General features: G+C 44.4%; 1 protein-coding gene across 10 annotated transcripts in view; it reads left to right on the forward strand.

The window, feature by feature from the left end:
• Positions 1–1,188: 1,188 nt before the first annotated feature.
• Positions 1,189–21,426, forward strand: part of NLRP3 (NLR family pyrin domain containing 3) — a 61,510-nt gene continuing 41,272 nt past the window's right edge. Inside the window, exons 1-8 of one of the 10 annotated variants that reach the window (XM_025467828.3) lie at positions 1,189–1,273; positions 2,800–3,029; positions 3,182–3,510; positions 6,776–6,874; positions 7,358–9,131; positions 11,217–11,390; positions 13,365–13,535; positions 14,875–15,045. In XM_025467828.3, coding sequence (XP_025323613.2) covers positions 3,234–3,510; positions 6,776–6,874; positions 7,358–9,131; positions 11,217–11,390; positions 13,365–13,535; positions 14,875–15,045 — 2,666 coding nt within the window. In that variant the 5' untranslated portion in view covers positions 1,189–1,273; positions 2,800–3,029; positions 3,182–3,233. Of the gene's footprint in view, positions 1,274–2,799; positions 3,030–3,181; positions 3,511–5,317; positions 5,498–6,775; positions 6,875–7,357; positions 9,132–11,216; positions 11,391–13,364; positions 13,536–14,874; positions 15,046–21,426 lie in introns of those variants that run through there. The other 9 variants (XM_025467829.3, XM_035719991.2, XM_035719990.2 and 6 more) reach the window with 9 other exon arrangements.

Genomic DNA, 21,426 nt, shown 5'->3' on the forward strand with positions numbered 1-21,426 from the left:
CCTGCTCTAGGCCCCATGCTGGCCCGAAGAGCTGACCTCCTCTCCCTCACCACGCTTGCTCTATGTACACGGGCCATCATCACACTGTGGTCCTGCAGCCGCCACACGTGCCTGGAAACACGGTCCGGGTGCTGCTTGGTCCTCTGGCTCCTCTGGGGCAAAGCAAGGCATCCCTCCAGGCTGGCATTCTTGCCTGGCACCCACTGGGCGCTCCGTAAGTGCTCACAGACTAAGTGAGTCCATGAGTCTAGGAGCAGGGTTTGTGTCTGCCCCAAGGAATTGAACTTAGGATCTCGGAGAGATGTCCACACTCCCATGTCCGCTGTGGTATTATTCAAAAAGGTCAGATACGGAGACAAGCTAAGTGTCCACAAGTGGAAGAAAGGGTGAAGACGGTAGGTACACATGTCTACACCACATGCCATGGGGATTATTCGGCCACGGGGAAAAAGGACATGCTGCCATTTGCAACAACGTGGGTGGAGCTGGAGGACGTGAAGTGTGTAATATCACTGTACGTAGACTCCAAGTTCGTCGGAGTCACAGAGACAGAGAGTGCAGGGTCAGGGGCCCGGGGCTGGGAGGGGGCAGTGGGAGGTATCGGTTGGGGGCACGCAGGCTGTGACGCCAGAGGACTAAGTCCTGGAGATGGGCATATGGCGCTGTGCCCACAGCTGGTCATTCTCTGCTGTGCTTGGAATACTTGCCAAAGGGCAGGTCTTGTATTAAGGGTTCTCACCATACACACAGAACAGCATTAAAACAGCAACAATAATAAAGGGGCGGGAGGAGACTTTGGGAGGTGATGAGCATGGCCTCGGCAGAGGTGAGGTTCTCACAGGCGTATCCTCAATTCAGAAAAGCAGTTGAGGACATTGACAGGTGGTGCACAGAGCCTTTGCCGGCCAGCAGACTGTGCCTGATGGCTGGAGGGCCAGGCATGCTCCTGATGCTCTACTTGCCAGGCCCGGGGGGTCCCCTGCCCCACTGTGCTCACTACCTTCACAGCCCTCTCATGGCCGCTGGGACGCCCACGGGGACACCCCGCCTCAGGGGCCCCCGAGAGCACGGCAGACGTCTCTGGCTATGGCCGAGATAAGCACGCTGCTCACTGGTGTGGAAAATCCACAATATGAGTAACTGTTAGTCTCCAACCTGGTGATGCAAGCTTGTTCACTCCATGCTGAGGCCACATCCTTCCTGCCCTGCTGGGCTGTGACCACTATAAATTCATCAAGTTTCCTCTTGGGCTGTTTCTGAGGCTGGTGTCCGGGTGAGTCCAACTCTGTGGAGCTGCATGGCTGCAAGAGTGTGGGGAGAATGAGGAGGGGCCATGGAGAGCCGGGGGTGTCCTGTTTAGCACACTAGGGATTCTCCGGCCAGCTTCCAAGCCTGCCCTTCCACAATTCTGGAAAACCCTTTTTTGTTTTTCATTACTGGGTCCTAGGCTTGTGTGCAAGTGTGTGCGTAGGGACTGGGGAGTGGGGGGGGGGGCAGGTAGGGACAGCCACCACAGCTCACACCCACCCTTGGGGCGGATTTGCCCAGCATCCCCCCAGGGAGTGGATGGAGGGGATGTGGTGGGGATGTGGACGTCCTAGACACCGCAGGACACAGAAGGCAAAGGTCAGGGTAGAACGCATGGGGCTTAGAGGCTGGGGGGCACAGAGGAGCCGTAGAGTCCTGATGTGGATGGCAAGGCCGACCGGGGTCCTGGGATGGTCCACAAAACAGGTGGGTCTACCTGGACATGCCCAGCCCACCGCCAAACGCATGAGGAACGGATTTGGTGGGTGCGTGGAGCCAGGAGTGCAGGGCAAGATGAAGGCACAGGGGAGGCAAGCATGCTTCAGGCATTGTGCACACACACTCTCTCCTGCAGTCCCACCCTTCCTCTCCCTCCTGTTAGCGACCCTCATTCATGGCCTTGGGTTGATGTTGTGCTTTCCCAAACTCAGTCATGTGGCGGGATGGATCCCAAACAAAGCCAACATGCTTATCAGCCCAAATCTTGGAGACGCAGAAGAGCAAGGACACAGCAGCTGAACTTTGCTCTATGTGGAACTCTGCATCCCTGTAGAAAAGCTGAGACCCTGAGCTCTAAAAAATGGTGGGCTGTGCGTGGAAAATGCTGGGAAAGTGGTTTGTTTTTGTTTTTTGCCTTTTAACCACCTATTTTATTGTCTTTGTTCTTTTCTATGTTTTTCTGAGATACCTCGTTAAGTGATGGAAGAAAGAATCACATGCTTTTTCTTGCTATGAAAATTAGTATTTAGGGACATGAACTCAGAAATCAGTGCCCCTGACCTAAATCCTGGCTTTGAACCCTTTTTTTTTTCTGCGAAACCCTGGGCAAGTCACTTAGTTTCTGCTAAGATTCAGTTCCTCTTCTGTAAAATGGGCCTAAGCATATGTGCACCTCCTAGGGCTTCGGGAGAGTTAGATGCACAGCACATGAGTGCGGCACCTAGGCTGCGAGAGGCTCTCAGTCCCCGTGGGCTCTAATGATGATCACAATTGTGAATGTTGAAGGACACCTCAGGGAGATGTATGTGGTCATCACCTCCCCCTACGCACCTCGAGCGTCACCCACTCATCGCTATCGATCAATAGATGGATGGATGTGCAATTGGAGACCTCCCCTGTCCAGGCGCGTCTGTCTTCTTCCTCCGTCCAGCCATGTGCTGCTCTGTTACTACCGTACTTACTCATTTCCGGGGTCAAAACAGAAATAGGGAACCAGAGCCTTTCCAATGGAAGGAACTTAAAAGCCATATTTTCCATTCTGTCATTTTATAGATGAAGAAACAGAAGCTGAGGAAGACTTTGCCCCAGGCCATTCCTCAGTAACTAGTGAGAACAAAGTTCTCCCTGTGGTGCACTGTGGTGGCTTAAGGCTGCAGGTTGGGCTCACAGTATTATCGACATGGTTCCCTGTGCGGGTTTAACCTCTGTTTCTCTCCAGAGGGACACTGTTCTTCCATGGCTCAGGACAGACTCCTGAGTTGAGCCAACAGGAAAACGTTCTGGTGAGTATTTGGGTCATTTTTCAAAACCTCATTATGGTTCAATTCTCTATTTTTTCTCCTTATGTTCTGGGTTTTTCGTGGGTTCATTCTCTTTCAAGAGGGCAGACTTTTAGGAAGATTCTGCTTACCCATGTGCTGTTTTCATCATCCAGCTTCCTGGAGTGGACCTATGCCCAAGGGCCCTGAGCCAAGCTGCAGAGGAGCATGGCAAGCGTCCGCTGCAAGCTGGCTCGTTACCTGGAGGACCTGGAAGATGCAGACTTTAAGAAATTCAAGATGCACTTACAAGACTACCCTTCTCAGAAAGGGTTCAGCCCTCTCCCTCGGAGTCAGACAGAGAAAGCTGACCACATGGATCTGGCTACTCTGATGATCGACTTCAATGGTGAGGAGAAGGCATGGGCCATGGCAGTGTGGATTTTTGCTGCAATCAACAGAAGAGACCTTTATGAGAAAGCTAAGAGGGATGAGCTGGAGTGGGGTGAGTGGAAGATAGACAGCATTTTAAAAAATCGTGATAAGATACACGTGACATACAATTACCGTCTTAGCCATTTCAAAGCTATGGTTCAGCAGCATTAAACACATTCACATTGCGCAATCAATCTCCACAACTTTTCTTTGTCTTGCAAAACTCTGTACCCATTAGACAACAATTCCTGTCCCCCTCCCCTAAGCACCTGGAACTACCACCTTCTATCCTTAAGAATTTGGCTACTCTTAGTACGGCTTATGAACAGCTTCATAAAGTATTTGTCTGTTTGTGGCTAGCTTACTTTATGAAGCATAATGTCCTCAAGCCTCATCCATGTGGTCACATACAACATTATTTCATTCTTTTTCAAGGTGGGATAATATTCCAGGGTATGTGTATGCCAAATTTTGTTCATCTATTCACCCATTAGTGGACATTTGGATTGCTGTTAGCTTTTGATTATTTTGAACAATGCTGCTAAGAACACGAGGGTACAAACCTCTTTGAGACCCTGCTTTCAATTCTTTGCGGGATGTGTTCAGAAGTGGAATTATTGTATTATATGATGACTCTAGGTTTCATTCTTTGAGGAGCCACCATGATGTTTTCCATACTGGCTGCCTCATTTTGCACTCCCATCAACAGTACGAGGGTTCCTTTTTTTTTTTTTTAAGATTTTATTTATTTATTCATGGCAGACACACACCGAGAGAGAGAGAGAGAGAGAGAGAGAGAGAGAGAGAGAGAGAGAGGCAGAGACAGGCAGAGGGAGAAGCAGGCTCCATGCAGGGAGCCTGATGTGGGACTCGATCCCGGGTCTCCAGGATCATACCCCGGGCTGCAGGTGACAATAAACTGCTAGGCCACAGGGGCTGCCCGTGTACAAGGGTTCTAATTTTTCCTCATCCCCATCAATGCATATTTTATTTTATTTTGTTTGATAGTAGTTACTCTGATGGGTGTGAGGGGATATCTTAGTGTGGTTTTGATTTGCATTTCCCTATCGACTGGTGATATTGAATGACATTTCATGTGCTTTTTCACCATTTGTCTATCTTTGGAGAAATGTCCACTCAACTTTTTTCCATATTTCAGTTGGGTTATTTGTTTGTTTGTTTTTGTTGTTGTTGTTGACTTATAAGGGTTCTTTATATGTCTTGGATACTAACACTTTATCAGATATATGATTTGCAAATATTCCTCCCATTCCATGGTATTCTTTGATGCAATGAAGTTAGTATTTTGTTTTTTAAAATAATTCCTTTTATCATCTTGGCTTTATTCTGCCTTCCTCTCGTAAGAGGGCCATGAGAAGTTGGAGGAAAGCAGTTAGCTTTTTTTTTTAACCTCCTTTAAAAATGGAATTTAGGGCTCATTTACCCCTAGGACCTGTGGACATGTTGGGGGTGAAGTTTTTTGCTTTCTGGCTTGGTGTTCTGATCAACGGAAGAGCGCAAGCAAGGGCTCAGAGGAATCTAGAAAATAACAGGATGATGCTGTTGAGCTAGTGGGAAAGGGGAATAAAAATGAATCAGCAGATCAGGAGAAGCACAGCGAGTGGGGCAGCAATAAGGGCACAATGAGGGAGAGAAAATGATATGCCGGCATGAGGCAGGGGTGCATAGCAGCAGGTTGTTATAAACAAATTGCATATAATAACAGAATTGTAATTATGTCAGTAATTATATACTCACTAACCCAATTAATGTATAATGATCACAGCTACACAAGTCATTCATTAGGTAGTTTTTATGGATTTTGGTCATTCCTCATAAAAACTCTATGAGACTGGCTTTTTTTTTTTTTTTTGTAGGCTCTACACCTCAACAGAGGGCTTGAACTCACAACCCCTAGATCAAGAGTTGTATACTTTATCAACTGCATCAGCCACACACCTTGAGGCTGACACTTTCGAAAGAACTTTCAGTTTCATTACTCAATGAAATACTTTAGTCACAAAAAGACAAATGCCGTAAGACATCATTTGTAAGAGGTACTAGAGCAGATACAGATAAATTTGTAAAGACAGGAAGTGGTAGCCAGGAGCTGTAGGCAGTGGGGATTGGGGAGTTGTTTAATGGATGTTGAGTTTTAGTTTTACAAATAAGAGATAATTCTGGAGATTGACCAACAAAGCGAAGTGAGCCTGAAAGAGGTTCTGGTTGCCCAAGGCTCTGTTTCAGTCAGAGCCAAGGCATGAATTCAACGCTGGATGTGTCTTTGGCTAGAACCTGGCTCTTCATCTCTATGTGCTACCTTGGCTTCTTGGGCTGTGAGATAGAAGAATGGTATCTGGGGTTAGAAGCTTTTTTTTTTTTTTTTCTAAGGAGGACCAGGTTGTAGGGTTAGGCTTCAGATATGAATTAAGTCATGGTTTTGGTTTGAGTTACTGTTCAGATTTTGTTTTGTGATCAAGTTGCCAATAGCATTTGCATTCAGAATAAGTAGACACCTGCCAGGAATCTTTTATTTTGCTCTTGGGATCATGCTCATCTAAAGTTATCTCCCAAATATTTCCCCTGGTGCTTAGCACTTGTTCTGCTGTGCCTGTATTTCTCCAATGAAGTGCCTCTTTGGGATGTGTAATTTAGTGACTGTTTAGGTCTATGAATGTCAAATGTAGATGTATGTTGGAGCTTTCAAAATATAATGGTGCTGGTCCCTACCTCAGATAGAATGTAAAATAATCACTGGGAGTGGATTTTTTTTTTTAAAGCTTCCTAGGTGAATCTCAAGTCAGGGATTCACTTTTAGACAAACCAGCTTGATAATTCTCAGTCTTGAAGACCCAGAATGTGGGTACGATTAATTTCAGGCATTTGGGGGCAAGGGAGGACAATCCTGTTGTCTCATAGCCTCCTTGGGGGTATTTAGACATTTAGTGTGGGAGTGGCCTCAAAACAAGGACACCAGGGAAGTTTGCCAAAGACAAACAAGGGTAAGAGAAATGTTGCCTGTCTCATGTGTTTGCTGATTGATTTCTTGGCCTCGGAGAGATCCTGAGACTGGATAGAGTGGGGGCACAATGCTAGGTGGGTGAGTGACACCCATTGCTTTGAAAGCAGGAGTGCATGAGTGCCATGAACTGGATGTTCAACTGTACACCTCTCATCTGCAACCCTGAGCTATGTTTTTGTTTGGGAGATGTCTGAGATAGGTGACTGCACTGTGCCATGTGCTGAGTACTGAGTTTCAGTTACATCACCTTAGTCAGGAGTCCTGGTTTTTAACTTTGTATTTCTCCCTCCTCCCTGCCTTTTTTTTTTCCCAGATAATTCACATCTGGAATGCCGAGAAGAAAGCCTTGAAGAGGAGTGGATGGGTTTATTGGGGTACCTATCCAGAATCTCTATTTGTAAAAAAAAGAAAGGTAAACAGTGGGGTTAGTGCTTCCTATCGGGTTTGGAAATCCAGTTTTAAAGCTTGGTCATTCTATATGTTCCTGCTCCTTGGGGAGCAAAGGCCCATTTCAGGAAATCCACTTTAGCTGAAGAAACAAATCAGTGTTCACATGGCTTCTTGCAGTCCCAGAACCAAGGGGAGGTGATTGAGTGTCTCAGGTTCTAAAAGGTATGGGCTGCAGACTACCTAGAGGAATAAGACTGAATAAAAAGGATTTTCTGGCAGGTAACAGGGCCTCTGGTACTTTGCTGTTCTTCTGCTCAACTGTGTATTTTGTTGAAGATTTTGACGGCCTAGATTTTCTGGGACCGTCCATACCCACATAGTGAAGAGAGTCTGCACCTCCTTTTTCTTAACTCTGGTCATCATTCCCTGTGGACCACAGACCATTGTCAATAGCTCATATGTACTTGGAGTTCTCCCAAAGTTTATCTTTCTGTCTTTGCCCCAGATTACTGCAAGAAGTACAAAAAACACGTGAGGAGCAGATTCCAGTGTATTAAAGACAGGAATGCCCGTTTGGGTGAGACTGTGAACCTCAACAAACGCTACACTAGGCTGCGTCTTGTCAAGGAACACCAGAGCCAGCAGGAGAGGGAGCATGAGCTCCTGGCCATTGGCAGGACTTCAGCCAAGACGCTGGATAGCCCCATGAGTTCCGTGAATGTGGAATTGCTGTTTGAGCCTGATGACCAACACTTGGAGCCCGTTCACACAGTGGTATTCCAGGGATCGGCAGGCATTGGGAAAACTATACTGGCCAGGAAGATCATGTTGGACTGGGCATCAGACAAAATTTACCAAGACAGGTTTGACTACTTGTTTTATATCCACTGTCGGGAGGTAAGCCTCGGGACACGGAGGAGCCTGGGGGACCTGATTGTCAGCTGCTGCCCTGACCCAAACCCACCCATATGTAAGATTGTGAGCAAGCCTTCCAGGATTCTCTTCCTTATGGATGGCTTCGATGAGCTGCAGGGTGCCTTTGATGAGCATACAGAGGCTCTCTGCACAAACTGGCAGAAGGTGGAGCGGGGAGACATTCTCCTGAGCAGCCTCATCAGGAAGAGGCTGCTTCCTGAGGCCTCTTTACTCATCACCACAAGACCTGTGGCTCTGGAGAAACTGCAGCATTTGCTGGACCGTCCCCGTCATGTGGAGATCCTGGGTTTCTCAGAGGCCAAAAGAAAGGAATATTTCTTCAAGTATTTCTCAGATGAGCAGCAAGCCACAGAAGCTTTCAGGCTGATTCAGGAGAATGAGATCCTCTTTACCATGTGCTTTATCCCCTTGGTCTGCTGGATTGTGTGCACTGGGTTGAAGCAGCAAATGAACAGTGGCAAGAATCTTGCCCAGACATCCAAGACTACCACTTCAGTGTATATCTTCTTCCTCTCCAGTTTGTTGCAATCTCACAGAGAGACCCAGAAGCACCAAGTCTCTGCCAGCCTCCGGGGTCTCTGCTCGTTGGCAGCAGATGGAATCTGGAACCAGAAAATCCTGTTTGATGAGTGTGACCTTAGGAATCACGGCCTTCAGAAGGCAGATGTGTCTGCTTTCTTGAGAATGAACCTATTCCAAAAGGAAGTGGACTGTGAGAAATTCTACAGCTTCATCCACATGACTTTCCAGGAGTTCTTTGCTGCCATGTACTACCTTCTGGAAGAGGAGGAACAGGGAAGGATGAGGAACCTGCCATGGAGTAGTTCCAAGCTTCCCAACCGAGATGTGAAGGTTCTTCTTGAAAACTATGGCAAATTTGAAAAGGGATATCTGATTTTTGTTGTCCGTTTCCTCTTTGGCCTTGTAAATCAGGAGAGAACCTCCTACTTGGAGAAAAAATTGAGTTGCAAGATCTCTCAACAAATCAGACTGGAGCTGCTCAAATGGATTGAAGAGAAAGCCAAGGGCAAGAATCTGCAGATCCAGCCCAGCCAGCTGGAGTTGTTCTATTGTTTGTATGAGATGCAAGAGGAGGATTTTGTGCGAAAGGCCATGGGCCATTTTCCCAAAATTGAGATCAGTCTTTCCACCAGAATGGACCATGTGGTTTCTTCCTTTTGTATTGAGAACTGTTGCAGGGTGGAATCACTTTCCCTGAGGCTGCTTCATAACTCCCCAAAGGAGGAAGAGGAGGAGGAGGAAGAGGAGAATGAGAAGGAAATGCAACACTATGATGTGGATCACTGTGTCCTCCTAGATCCTCATACCACCTATGCTTATCGGTAAGGAGATTTGGCTTCCGGCAGGTGTAGAATAGTAGTGCTGGTCTCCATTTTCTAGCCACCTTTCTCTGGGCACTTGCTGTCTCTCCCTGCTTCTCAACTGTCTTTAAAATGTGGCTGCCACAGCTACATAATAATGCCACCACCACTCATTTCTACCAGACACCTTCAATGACAGAGGTTGACTAGTAGGGGATAGGAAAGTGGACAAATGGGTGAGGAAAAAGGCAATGAAGAAAATAAGCAAATGATTGGTGGATGCCAACTCAGTGCAAGGTATTCTGTGGGGTAGAGAGTTGAATAAAAATGTTGTAAACTCAAATTGCTTGTAATCTACTTGGGGCTCTAGTGCTTAGTATTCAGTTAATACCCAAGGAGCAAAACAACCCCAGTGACTGTCTCACGAGCACAGAAGACAGAAGGCCTTTAGTACTGGGTGCTGAAGGGAGGCTTCTCAGAGGAGTGAGGTTTGAGACTGCCTTGAAGGTTTGGTAGGATATGGGTGAGTGCAGGAGAAGGTAAGGGGATTTTGGCAGTGGGGTCTGGTGTCTGAGGAACAGATTATGCAGGACACTATGGGGAGGGACATGGTTTCATTGGAAGTTATAATGAGGGAAAATTGAGGGTAATAGAGCTGGGAAGGAGAGGGTGATTTTAAGTCCCACATTATGTTTATAACCAGGAAGTCACCAACAGCACCCTCTTCAGGGTCTGTTCATCAATATTGTAGGAGATCAGAAGCTAGTCGCTGTGTCTGAACAGCAAAACAGTTCAGTTGCCTGACCTCTGAAGTCCATGCTTGGGAACTGCCACAGCTATGGTGGGAAGGTGGATGCTCTGTGAATGCTTGGGTTTAACCTGCCTAGAAAACACTTGACATGGGACAAAATTAAGGAGAAAGGGGACTGGTCCTTCCACCAGGGATCATGACTTTTCAACTCCCTCTCTCATGCTTGGCACTGCTACTAGGACAACCTTTTTATTTATCACTCAGTCATCAAGGACCACCTGCTAGGGCTTCAGCATTAGCTAAGACCTGTCCCTGCTCACAGCAACTTAAGGTTCAGTTGTGGAGACAGTTGGAAAACAATGATGGACAGTAGAGAGAGATGGACTATGGCAAGAACATCTATAGGATGTACCAGAAACACATGGTGGGAAGCCCTTGACCAGCTGGCCTCTGAGAGACGGAGCATGAGAAACCCAAGTGTGGGCAAAGGGTGGCTTGAACAGAGGGAATAGTGGGTTCAGAGGGCAGAGGTAGTGAAGCAGGGTGTGTCCCTATAATGGCAAATAGTTTAGGGTAGCTGTAGAGGGTGAGAAAGAGAAAGTGAGGGAAGGAAGCATATCTGCTCTATAGGGCCCCAAAAACTATGCTGAGGAGAAACCTGACCAAGATCACACAGAGCTGTGAAGAAGGCTTACAGAGACTCAGACTAAAACTCCTGATGAAAAGCCTGACACTCATCTCATTAGATGATAGTTACCTTCCTCTGAGGGCAAGAGCTTGCTTTGTGTGTTCCAGAACCTTCTAAAGACCAGCAGCATTGGGCATCCATCCCATGCTTGTTAGAAGTGCAAAGCTGCATGTCTAATTCTAGACACACAAAGTCAGAATCTGCATTTTAACAAGAGCTGCACATTGGAACCACTGCAAGTCTTAAGAATATTGATGTATGTGGTCCCATCTCAGAGATTCTGATATTAGTCTCATGGTGTCACCTGGCCTAGGGATTTTTGGCAGCATTGCTGATGCTATTATGCAGCCCATGTGAGAAGTGGTCTCTGGGTCACTTAGCAGAGTGACCAAGGCCGTGGGCAGGATGGCTGACTGATGAGAGAGGGAAGAGAAAGACACCTGGGGGAGGCTCCGGAGGGTGTGCAAAGGCAGCAAGTCACAGACTCATGCTATTTCCATAATAGAGTGTGCAGGATAGTCTTACCAGGCTGCCCCCTCCCCTCCCGTCCCTGGCTTTGTTATTCCTCAGTAGGCCATTTGTGGTTCTGTGAGTCAGCTCTTAATCCTCAGGAGGTCTTTGTCTGAACTGATTTTTCTTTTCTTTCTTTCTTGTTTACAATTTCTAGGTTGGTGAATTGCCAGGTCACTGTCAGCCTTTGGCAGGGTCTCTTCTCAGTCCTGAGCAGAAACTCACTGAGTCTCACTGAACTGAATCTCAGTGACAATGCTCTGGGGGACCAAGGGGTAAATGTGTTATGTGAAATGCTCCAGCATCCTGGCTGTAATATTCGGAAATTGTGGTAAGAACCTGTGTGTGTGTGTGTGTGTGTGTGTGCGCGCGCGTGCGCTCACCTGTTGCATGTATTTATGAGTGAGACAGAGAGAGGAAGACCCCAGATCAGTGGTTTATTAGTTTTCTAGGGCTGCTATATAACAAAGTAACACAAACCAAGAGGCTCAAACAATAGAAATTCATTATTTCATAGTCCTGGTGGCTGGATGTTCAAGATGAAGGTGTCAGCAGGGCTGGTTTCTCCTGAGGCCTTTCTTACTGACTTGTAGATGATGGTCTTCTTCCTGTGTCTTCACATGGTCTCTGTGTTCATGTTGGCTCTCCTCAAGCATACCAGTTGTGTTGAATTGGGGCCTGTCCTGATGACCTCATTTAAAGCCTGAGTTCCAAATAAAGTCACAATTCTGAAATCCTAGGGATTAAGACTTCAACATATGGTTTTTTTGGAGAGGTGGACACAGTTCAGTCCATAACAAGTGAGAAGGAAGAATGGATCAGAGGCCAGTTGTTTGGGAAGTTTCAAATGGGGAAGAAGGTAGGGGAAGTGAAAGGCCTGTGTTGGTGATGCAACGAAAAGCGCATGACCTTCATGATCTTCCATTTCCTCACTGGCCATCCTCATAGATGAGAATTGGAGAGTTTTGTCATATACAATGGCTACTTGGGCTGGACCTCATGAAAATATTTTGTATAAGGGCACTTGGATGGCTCAGTGGTTGAGCATCTGCCTTTGGCTGAGGTCGTGATCCTGGGGTCCCAAGATCAAGTCCCGCATTGGGCTCTCTGTAGGGAGCCTGCTTCTTTCTCTGCCTGTGACTCTGACTCTCCCTCCGTGTCTTATTTAAGCATCTAATCACACTAGGGCACCCACCAGGGCATTTAGGTAAGGGAATGGTATAATGCAGGATAAATTACAAATTCTTTTCTTACCTTCAAGGCTCTGGCTGGTTTTGGCTCTTTACCTGCCTCTCTATCTCCATCCCACACCAGTCTCCTCAACTGCCCTGGTGGGTGCCCCTGTGTAATTCCAGAGAGGGAGACACAATGAGGGAAACATGGGTGATTCTGAGATATTTTGGAGGTAAACAGGGGTTTAGTTACACATTTATTTCTGGTTGGTGTGAAGATAGTAGCAGAAAGGAAGATTGTTATTTATTTATTTATTTATTTATTTATGTTTTTATGTTTTTATTTATTTGACAGAGAGAGAGAGAGATCACAAGCAGGGGGAGGGGCAGAGGGAGAGGGAAAAGCAGGTTCCCCACTGAGCAGGGAGCCCAACATGGGCTCCATTCCAGGATCCTGGGATAGTGACCCAGCTTCACTGATGGAGCCACCCAGGTACCCCTGGAAGATTGTTTAACAGGCTCTAGGATGATGAATTATTCACCTAGAAAGGAGAATGTTGTTCTTGCTCCTCTGACAGGGACACAAAGTGTTGTTATTGGTGGTGATGGTGATAATGGTGTGTGTGTGTGTGTCTGTGTGTGTGTGTGTGTCGTTGTAAAACAAGTCAAGAACTAGAGATTCCTGCTGTTTCAGTGTAGGTGGGGGGCTGGTAATTGATCTTTAAACAGAACAATGGGAACAGGATTGACAAAGAGAAGTAGATGGGTAAAACTCTAGAGAGACCACCTGAGGGATTTTCACAGTGAGGAATGTGTGATGACGAGGTGGAACACACAGGTTCACCACCTTTTCCATTTATAAGACAGGGACATGCCATGTACACATTGGAGAGCTGACCATTATTTACATAGAGAGTTCACTGAGCCCGGGAGCCAAAGTCACACTAAAACTCAGGCTGCATACAGGCGTTCTGATAAGATCACACTTTCATGTAACTTTCATTAAAATTTTCCTTTTGTAATGTGAGAATGCAAATGCCCCTGTTTGGTGCTGAAAACAAGCACAGACCAGAAGGCAGTGACAGAGAAACAGCCTGTGTTCTGATGCTTCTGCTTCTGTGCTTGGAATGAAGGTTGGGGCAGTGCTGCCTTTCCTATCGGTGCTGCTTCAACATCTCCTCGGTCCTGAGCAACAACCAGAAGCTGGAGGAATTGGATCTCAGCCACAACGCCCTGGGAGACTTTGGAATTAGACTTCTTTGTGTGGGGCTGAAGCATCTGTTCTGCAATCTGAACAAGCTTTGGTGAGTCTGAATTATTTTCCTTCACAAAGCGTGAGCTGTGGCTTCGATGATTCATGATGGGCTACAGTTTTCGCATGAGAATGGCCATCACTGTTCAGAAGATTTCCAGATGTTGATCAATAATTCAGTCAGTTATGTTTATTGTGGGAAGAGCCACATACTAAGCCTTAGGGAAGGAGCTTAAAGAATCAAATCATGCTCACTTTTAAGGTATTTACAGTCTAGCTAAGAAAGTAAAACCAGTGTAATGCATTGCTCCGGAAGAATTTTGGGAGTTGATGACAAGTTCTTGGTCTCCATGCTAAGCAAGAAGAGAGGTGCTAACACAATACAGACACCTGGTATTTTACGCAGCCTTTCATTTACTGCTTCTGGGAGACTTGAATTTTGAAGAAGAGAAAACACTTGAAAATGGTAGTGACGATTCACACCCATTAGGAGGACTGTTATAAAACCAAACCAAACCACAAGGGTAGATGAGCATGTGGAGAAATTGGAACTATAACGCATTGCTGATGAGAATGTAAAGGGTATGGCCAGTGTGGGATATAGAATGTCAGTTCCTCAGAAACATGACCCAGCAATTTTACTTCTGGGTACATACAAAGAGAGTGAAATCAGGCACCCAAATGTGTATTTGCACATCTGTGTCAACAGCAGCATTATTTACAATAGCCAGAAAGTGGAAATACCTCAAATATCCATTGATGAATAAATGTGGGTGGGATTGCAGTTGGGAGTCAGGGAATGTGGTACAGACATGCATCTATCCTTAACAGGAATTTGGACACATCCTGCAATGTGGATGAACCTGAAAGACATTAAACTAATTAAAATAAGCCATACATAGAGGGGAGATATGTACAATTTCACTCACAGGAAGCACCTAAAATAGTCAAATTCACAGAGACAAGAAGTAGAAGAGTGGGTCCCAGGGGCTGGGGGAGGGAGGTATGGGGAGTTAGTGTTTAGTGGACACTGATTTCCAGTTTGGGAAAGATGAAAAACTTCTGGAGATGGATGGGGGTCACAGTTACACAGAGAAGACACTTAAATGCTCGTGAACTGTACACTTAAATTGGGTTGCAATGGTGAATGTTATGCCATGTATATTTTACACTATATGGATTAGTGCAGGGACCCGAAGAGATGTAGATTGGGCATGGGCTGGAAGGTGTTTCCTTGGTATTATGCCAAAGGAAAGGAAATAGAAAGTTTGAGTAGTTTGGATGTGCTTCCCATGTGCGGACTGGACTAGAGGCAGCATCAGAGCCAGCGCTTCCGTGATTCACAGCGTGAGATGAGAGAAGTGAATGACACTCTGCCATCTCTGTGGAAGGTTGGTCAGTTGCTGTCTCACACCAGCATGTTGTGAGGACCTTGCATCCGTGCTGAGCACCAACCAGTCCCTGACCAGACTCTACCTGGGGGAAAATTCCCTGGAAGATGCAGGAGTTGGAGTTCTATGTGAAAAAGCAAAGCACCCACAATGTAAACTTCAGAGACTGGGGTAAGTCATTGTGGGTGTCTCAGTGGAGAAGCAAACACCCCCTCCTTAGGGATGTAATGGGAAACACGATGGGGTTTGCTCTGTGAAAGTTGGTCAGATGGAATGGAGGGTAGAGAACGGAGGAGCCAGTATGTGAGGTGGTTGCAGGTGCTAGATACTACTTTCTACTGTAAGGTATTTATGACCCCGAACTGGAGATTCTTAGAGTTGAAGGAAACTGTAGGGGCTGTTGAGCCGAGGCCCCCCACCTGCTCCTCAGACACTCACACGGATAGTTACTGGCTTCACGTGTGAACACTTCGAAGCACACCATCATTGCTGCCCAGTGAAGCCACAGCAGGAGGACAGAGTTGTGTCTATGCAGCACCTTCTTTGGTTTCTGGGGTTGGTCCTTGTTTCACCCCCCAGGGCTCTGCTGAGAGATGTTGATCTCAATTCCCCAGAGACCACACTCGAACTCTAGGCTTCTCCTCTCTTGCCTGGACGTCTCTGAATTCTCAAGAAGGATGCGGCTTCCCACCTTCGCCTATGTAGTCATGCTGTCCCAGGAAGGGCTTCTCTGTTCATGTCCCTCTGAGAAGTATACTGCCAAGACCTGAGCCTAATACTCCTAAAGATATGTGGTGGTTTTTTCACCCCCTGTGGCAGGGCACTGTGTTGTCACAGGGGGCCCTATGGTTTCCTTGTGCTTCTGGCAGGCACATTGCATCACAACTTCATATTGGAATTCTGTAGTAAATAATAATGTGAAATTCTGGCGTGTTTCCTTCCTTCCTTCCTTCCTTCCTTCCTTCCTTCCTTCCTTCCTTCCTTCCTTCCTTCCTTTCATTATTTTTAAAATATTTATCTATTTATTTGAGAGAGACAGAGAGAGCGAGCATGACCAAGGTGCCAGCCATGGGGCTCCATCCCAGAACCCTGGGATCATGACCTAAGCCAAAGGCAGATGCTTCACTGACTGAGCACCCCAGCACCCCTCTGGCATGTTTTCTAACACTAACAACCAAATCTCTACAGAACCCAACTGCGTGTCTCACATGTCAGTTCAGATCTGACACTATATACTCAGAGTTGGCGCAGACCCCACAGGTCAAGAGCCTAGTCCTGTATGCTCCCCATGCTGGCAATGTCAGATACCAATGCAGGTAGTGGGCACAGTTCACTTGCACATCTCTTTGACTCAGCTATGAACTGGGGACTTCCACAATCCCCTCTCAGGTTTGAAAATTTGCTAGAACAGCTCACAGAAATCAGAGAAACACAACTTACATTTATTATAAAATATATTATAAAGAATGTAAATAAACAGCTAGATGAAGAGTCATATAGGCTGAGATCTGGAGCACAGGGACTCTGTCCCCATGTAGTTGTGGTTGGCCACACTCCCAGCACACAGATGCTTTCTTCAACCTAGAAGGTCTCTGAATCTCATTATTCAGAGAGTTTACAGAGTTTAATCTCTGGCCTTCCTCCTTTCTCCTTCCTTGAGTTTGGTGGGTGGGGCTGAAGGTTCCAATTCGCTAATCACTTGGTCATTCTGGTGACCAGCCCCATCCTAAGGGCATCTATGGGTCTCACCTTCAGCCACCCCATTAGTATAAACTCAGGTGTGCTCAGAGGGGGCTCCTTTGAGTTGCAAAAGAGACTGCTCCACTTTGGACATTCCAAAGGTGTTAGAAGCCCTGTGCCAGAAACTGCATATATACATATTTCTGCAAACTAAACTGCAAACTATACATATTTCTCATTACGACACAAAAATAACAACTGATAATCATGTACCTAAACATGATCAGTGTCTCCAACTTCAATAGGAAAAAATGAGGCTAAGAGAGCATAAGACATTTGCCCAAGGACACCCAGATCGAAGGCAGTGGAGCATGTGCAAACAGCCCAGTGCAGTGCACTGCCTCATGATGTCGTGTCTGTCTAGGGGGCTTCCACATCCTGCTTCATCAACCTGCATGGGCCTCACCTTCAGCTCTGCTAGGTGTCCTCTTACCTTTCTTTTGATGAATTGTTTAGGCATTTTTGAATTGTGGTTCTGTCAATGTTATCTATCTACAACAAGCAAACCGTAAATGTCTTTGTTCCCATTACTGATATGAATAGGAATCCACGTCAGCACCAAGACATAATAGAGCAGGGAGGGTCTTCACTGAGAAATAATCCCTTAATTCATCCTTACGAGCCACATGTGGTTACACCACTGTGTTATCCTTCCACCTGTCCCATCAACCCACCCGCACATGTCACAGTGCCTCTGTCCTCAAAGAACACTGTATCCAACACCTCCACATCCTCTCAGCATGACTCAACCTCAGCAATTTGGCCTCTGCAACTCTTGGTTTGTTCAAAGGCGTCCTTGGGCCTCTTTACTTGTGAGCACTCTGGGGGTTTGCCTGTAGGTGCCGACAGTAGCAGTGAGTGAGGCAGACCAAGAGTCACTGCTTACAGGGGGCAGTGTACCTCAGACAGCAGGCAAACAATGTGTAATACATCTATGGGGTATCATAAAACCTGGAGTTGATGGTGAGGGCTGCTTTCTTGGCCAGGTGGGCAGCAAATGTCTCCCGAGTGGCCTAGGATCAGGTACTAACTGCAGGGGAATTGTGAGCTCTGAAGGAGCCAGGGGAAAAGGAATACTCCAGGGAAAAAAGAGAAGTGGAGAGACCCAGAGCACAGACTCTCAGAGGGCCCTCAGTGGTTCCAGTTCTGACTTGAACAGCCTCCCCAGTCTCTACTTAACATCTGTTGCTTTTCATTTACTTATCACCTTCCTCTTGTTTTTGGAGAATTACTCAGTCTTTCCTGCTATTTCTACAGCTTCTGTTTCTCTGGGTCCTGCACTGACTTCTCTTCCTGTGGTATGGGGATTTCACCACTGGTTTTCTTTTCTTACTGATGTTTGTACCCTCTCTGGGACCACTCCTGTGCCCCTTAGCTTCAAAAACAATGTGGAGAGAGATAGCTCTGAAAACAAGTCTTAAACCCACATATGATTCATTAGCTTTTCTTTTCTTTCTTTCTTCTTCTTTTTTTAAAAATAGATTTAGATGTCTTGGAGCAGTTTTAGATTCACAGCAGGATGGGGAGGAAAGTATGGGAATTTCTACATACTCTTTCCCCACTCATGCATAGATTCCCCTGTCATCAACATCACTGAACAGGGTGATACATTCGTTATAATTGAGGAGTTGATGACACATCATAATCACACAAAGTGCACAGTTTACATTGGAATTCACTCTTGCTTATGCACATTGTGTGAGTTTGGATCAGTGTATGACCGCATGTATCTACTACTGTAGTAATACAGAAAGTAGTTTCCCTGCCCCTTTTCTTTTTCCTTACCACTTTGGATTCCTTTTTTTTTCTTTTTTGTCTGATTGCTACAACTAGGATTTCCAGAACTATGTTGAATAAAAGTTGTGAGAGTGGACATTCTTGTCTTGTTCCTGACCTTAGAATAAAAATTTTTAGCTTTTCACCATTGAATATGATGTTATCTGTGGGTTTTTCACATAAGGCTTTTATTATGTTGAGGTATGTTCCCTACAAACCCATATTGTTGGGAGTTTTTATCATGAATGGATGTTGTATTTTGTTAAGTGATTTTTCTGCATGTATTGAGATGATCCTATGGTTTTTGTCCTTTCTCTTAGTAATGTGATGTATCACTTTGATGGGTTTGCAAACATTGAAGTACTCTTGCACCTCTGAATAAATACTACTTGACCATGATGAATGATGTTTTAATGTATTGTTGAATATTTTGTTGAGAATTTTTTCATCTATGTTCATCAGTGATATTGGCCTAGGCTTCTCTCTTTCTCTCTCTCTCTCTCTCTTTTTTTTTTTTTTTGGTAGTGTATTTTTCTGGTTTTGGTATCAGGGTAATGAATGAATCTGGAAGTTTTGTAATAGTTTGAGAAGAATAGGTATTAATGTTTCTTTAAATGTTTGGTAGAATTCACCTGTGTCTGGACCTGGGCTTTGTTTGTTGGTAATTTTTTGATTACTGACAAAATTTCATTAATTGATCTTTTCATATTTTCTATTTCTTCCTGATTCAATTTTGGAGAAGTATGTTTCTAAGAATTTATCCATTTCTTATAGGTTGTCCAACTTGTTGGCATATACATTTTCATAAAATTCTCTTATCTTTATTTGTGCTTCTGTGAAGTTAATTGTTATTTCTTCTCCTTCATATCTGATTTTATTTATCTGACTCCTCTTTATTTCTTGGTAAGTCTGGCTAAGGGTTTATCAATTTTCTTTACAGTTTCAAAGAACCTGCTCCTGATTTCAATGATCCTTTCCATTGTTTCCTTAGTTTCTATTTAATTTACTCATGTGCTGATCTTTATTATTTCCTTATTTCTACTAGTTTTGGTTTTGTTAGTTCATCTTTTTTTGCTCTTTCAGGTGTTAGGTTAGGCAGTTTATTTGAGATTTTTCTTGTTTCTTGAGGTAAGTGTGTATTGGCAGTAAGCTTTCTCTTGGAACAGCTTTTACTGCATACCAAAGATTTTGGGTTGTTGTATTTCCATCTGCATTTGTCTCCATGTTTTTAAAAATTTCCTCTTTGATTTTATGGATGACCCATTAGTTGTTTAGGAGAATGTTGTTTAACCCCCATGTATTGATGTTCTTCCCAGATTTTTTCTTGTAATTCATTTCTAGTTTCATACTGTTGTGGTCAGAACAGATGCTTGATCTAACTTCAAACTTCCTGAATTTATTGAAACCTGTCTTGTAAAGAATGTTTTCTATGTATTTGAAAGAATGTATATTCTGCTGTTTCTGGATAGAATGTTCTGTATATATCCATTAGGTCTGCCTGGTCCAATGTATTGTTAAAAGTCACTGTTTTCTCATTGATTTCTGTGTGGATGATCCATCCATTAATGTAATTGGGGTGTTAAAATCCCCTATTATTATTGTATCACTGTCATTTTCTCCCTCTATGTCTGTTAATGATGGCATTGCATTTTCAGTATTCCTATGTTGGGCGCATAGATATTGACAATAATTGTATCCTATAATTAGATTACTCCCTTTATAATTATATAGTACCTTTCTTTGTCTGTTGTTATAACTTCACTTTAAAGTTTATTTTGCCAGATATAAGTATTCCTTCCCTGGCTTTTTTTCTTTCTTTTTCTATTTCCATGGTATATGTTTTTCCATCCTTTCACTTTTTGTCTGTAGATATCTTTAGGTCTGAAGTGATTCCCTTGCAGGCAGCATATTAGATGGGTCTATTTCGTTTTATTCATTCAGTCAACCTATGTCTTTTGATTGGAGTGTAGTCCTTTTACATTTAAAGTAGTTATTGGTGGGACGCTGGGTGCCTCAGTGGTAGAGCGTCTGCCTTTGGCCCAGAGTGTGATCCTGGAGTCCTAGGATCTAGTCCCACATCGGGCTCCCTCAAGGAGCCTGCTTCTCCCTCTGTCTATACTTCTGCCTCTCTCTCTGTGTGCCTCTCATGAATAAATAAATAAAATCTTAAAAAAAGAAAGTAGTTATTGGTTAGCATGTATTTACTTCCATTTTGTTAATCTGGTTAACAACATTTTGTTTTCTGGTTGTTTTTGTAGTTCCTTTCTTGTCCTCTTGCTCTCTTCCCTTGTGGTTTGATGGCATTCTTTAGTGTTATGCTTGAATTAATTTCTCTTTATTTCTTGTGTATTTATTATAGGTTTTTTATTTGTGGTTATCATGTGGTTCATTCATATATAGCATTTTATGTATATAGCAGTTTATATTAAATTTTTGGTTGCTTGAATTTGAACACATTCTAAAAGCACTATATTTTTACTCTGCTTGCATGTGATATGTATAGGATGTCATATTTTATCTCTATTCTTTCTTGTGTATCTCTTCACTGGTGTTTGTAGATGTAATTGATTTTACTGCTTTGGATTTTAACCTCCATACTGTCTTTATAAGTGATTAATCTACTTCCTTTACTGAATGTTTGTTTTTATCTGTGACTATTTCCCTTTTATAATTTTCTTACTTCTAGTTATGGGTTTTTCTTTCCACTGAAAGCATCCTCTTTAACATTTCTCGTAAGCTTGGTGTAATGGTGATGGACACCTTTAACTTTTATTCATATGGGAAATACTGTATCTGTCCTATTCTGAATGATAATCTTGCCAAGTAGACTGTTACTGGTTACAGAGTTTTCCCTTCCAGCATTTTAGATGTATCATGCCACTATCTTCTGGTCTGCAATGCTTTTGCTAAAAAATGTAAAATTCTCTTGATCATACTTAAAAAATATTTTTAGTTTAAATTCAATTTGACATCATATACTATTACACCCAGTACTTATCTTATCTTAATGCTTGTCACCCATTACCACACTACCCC

The sequence above is a fragment of the Canis lupus genome, chromosome 8, assembly GCF_003254725.2.
Source record: "Canis lupus dingo isolate Sandy chromosome 8, ASM325472v2, whole genome shotgun sequence".
Taxonomy (NCBI): Eukaryota; Metazoa; Chordata; class Mammalia; order Carnivora; family Canidae; genus Canis; species Canis lupus.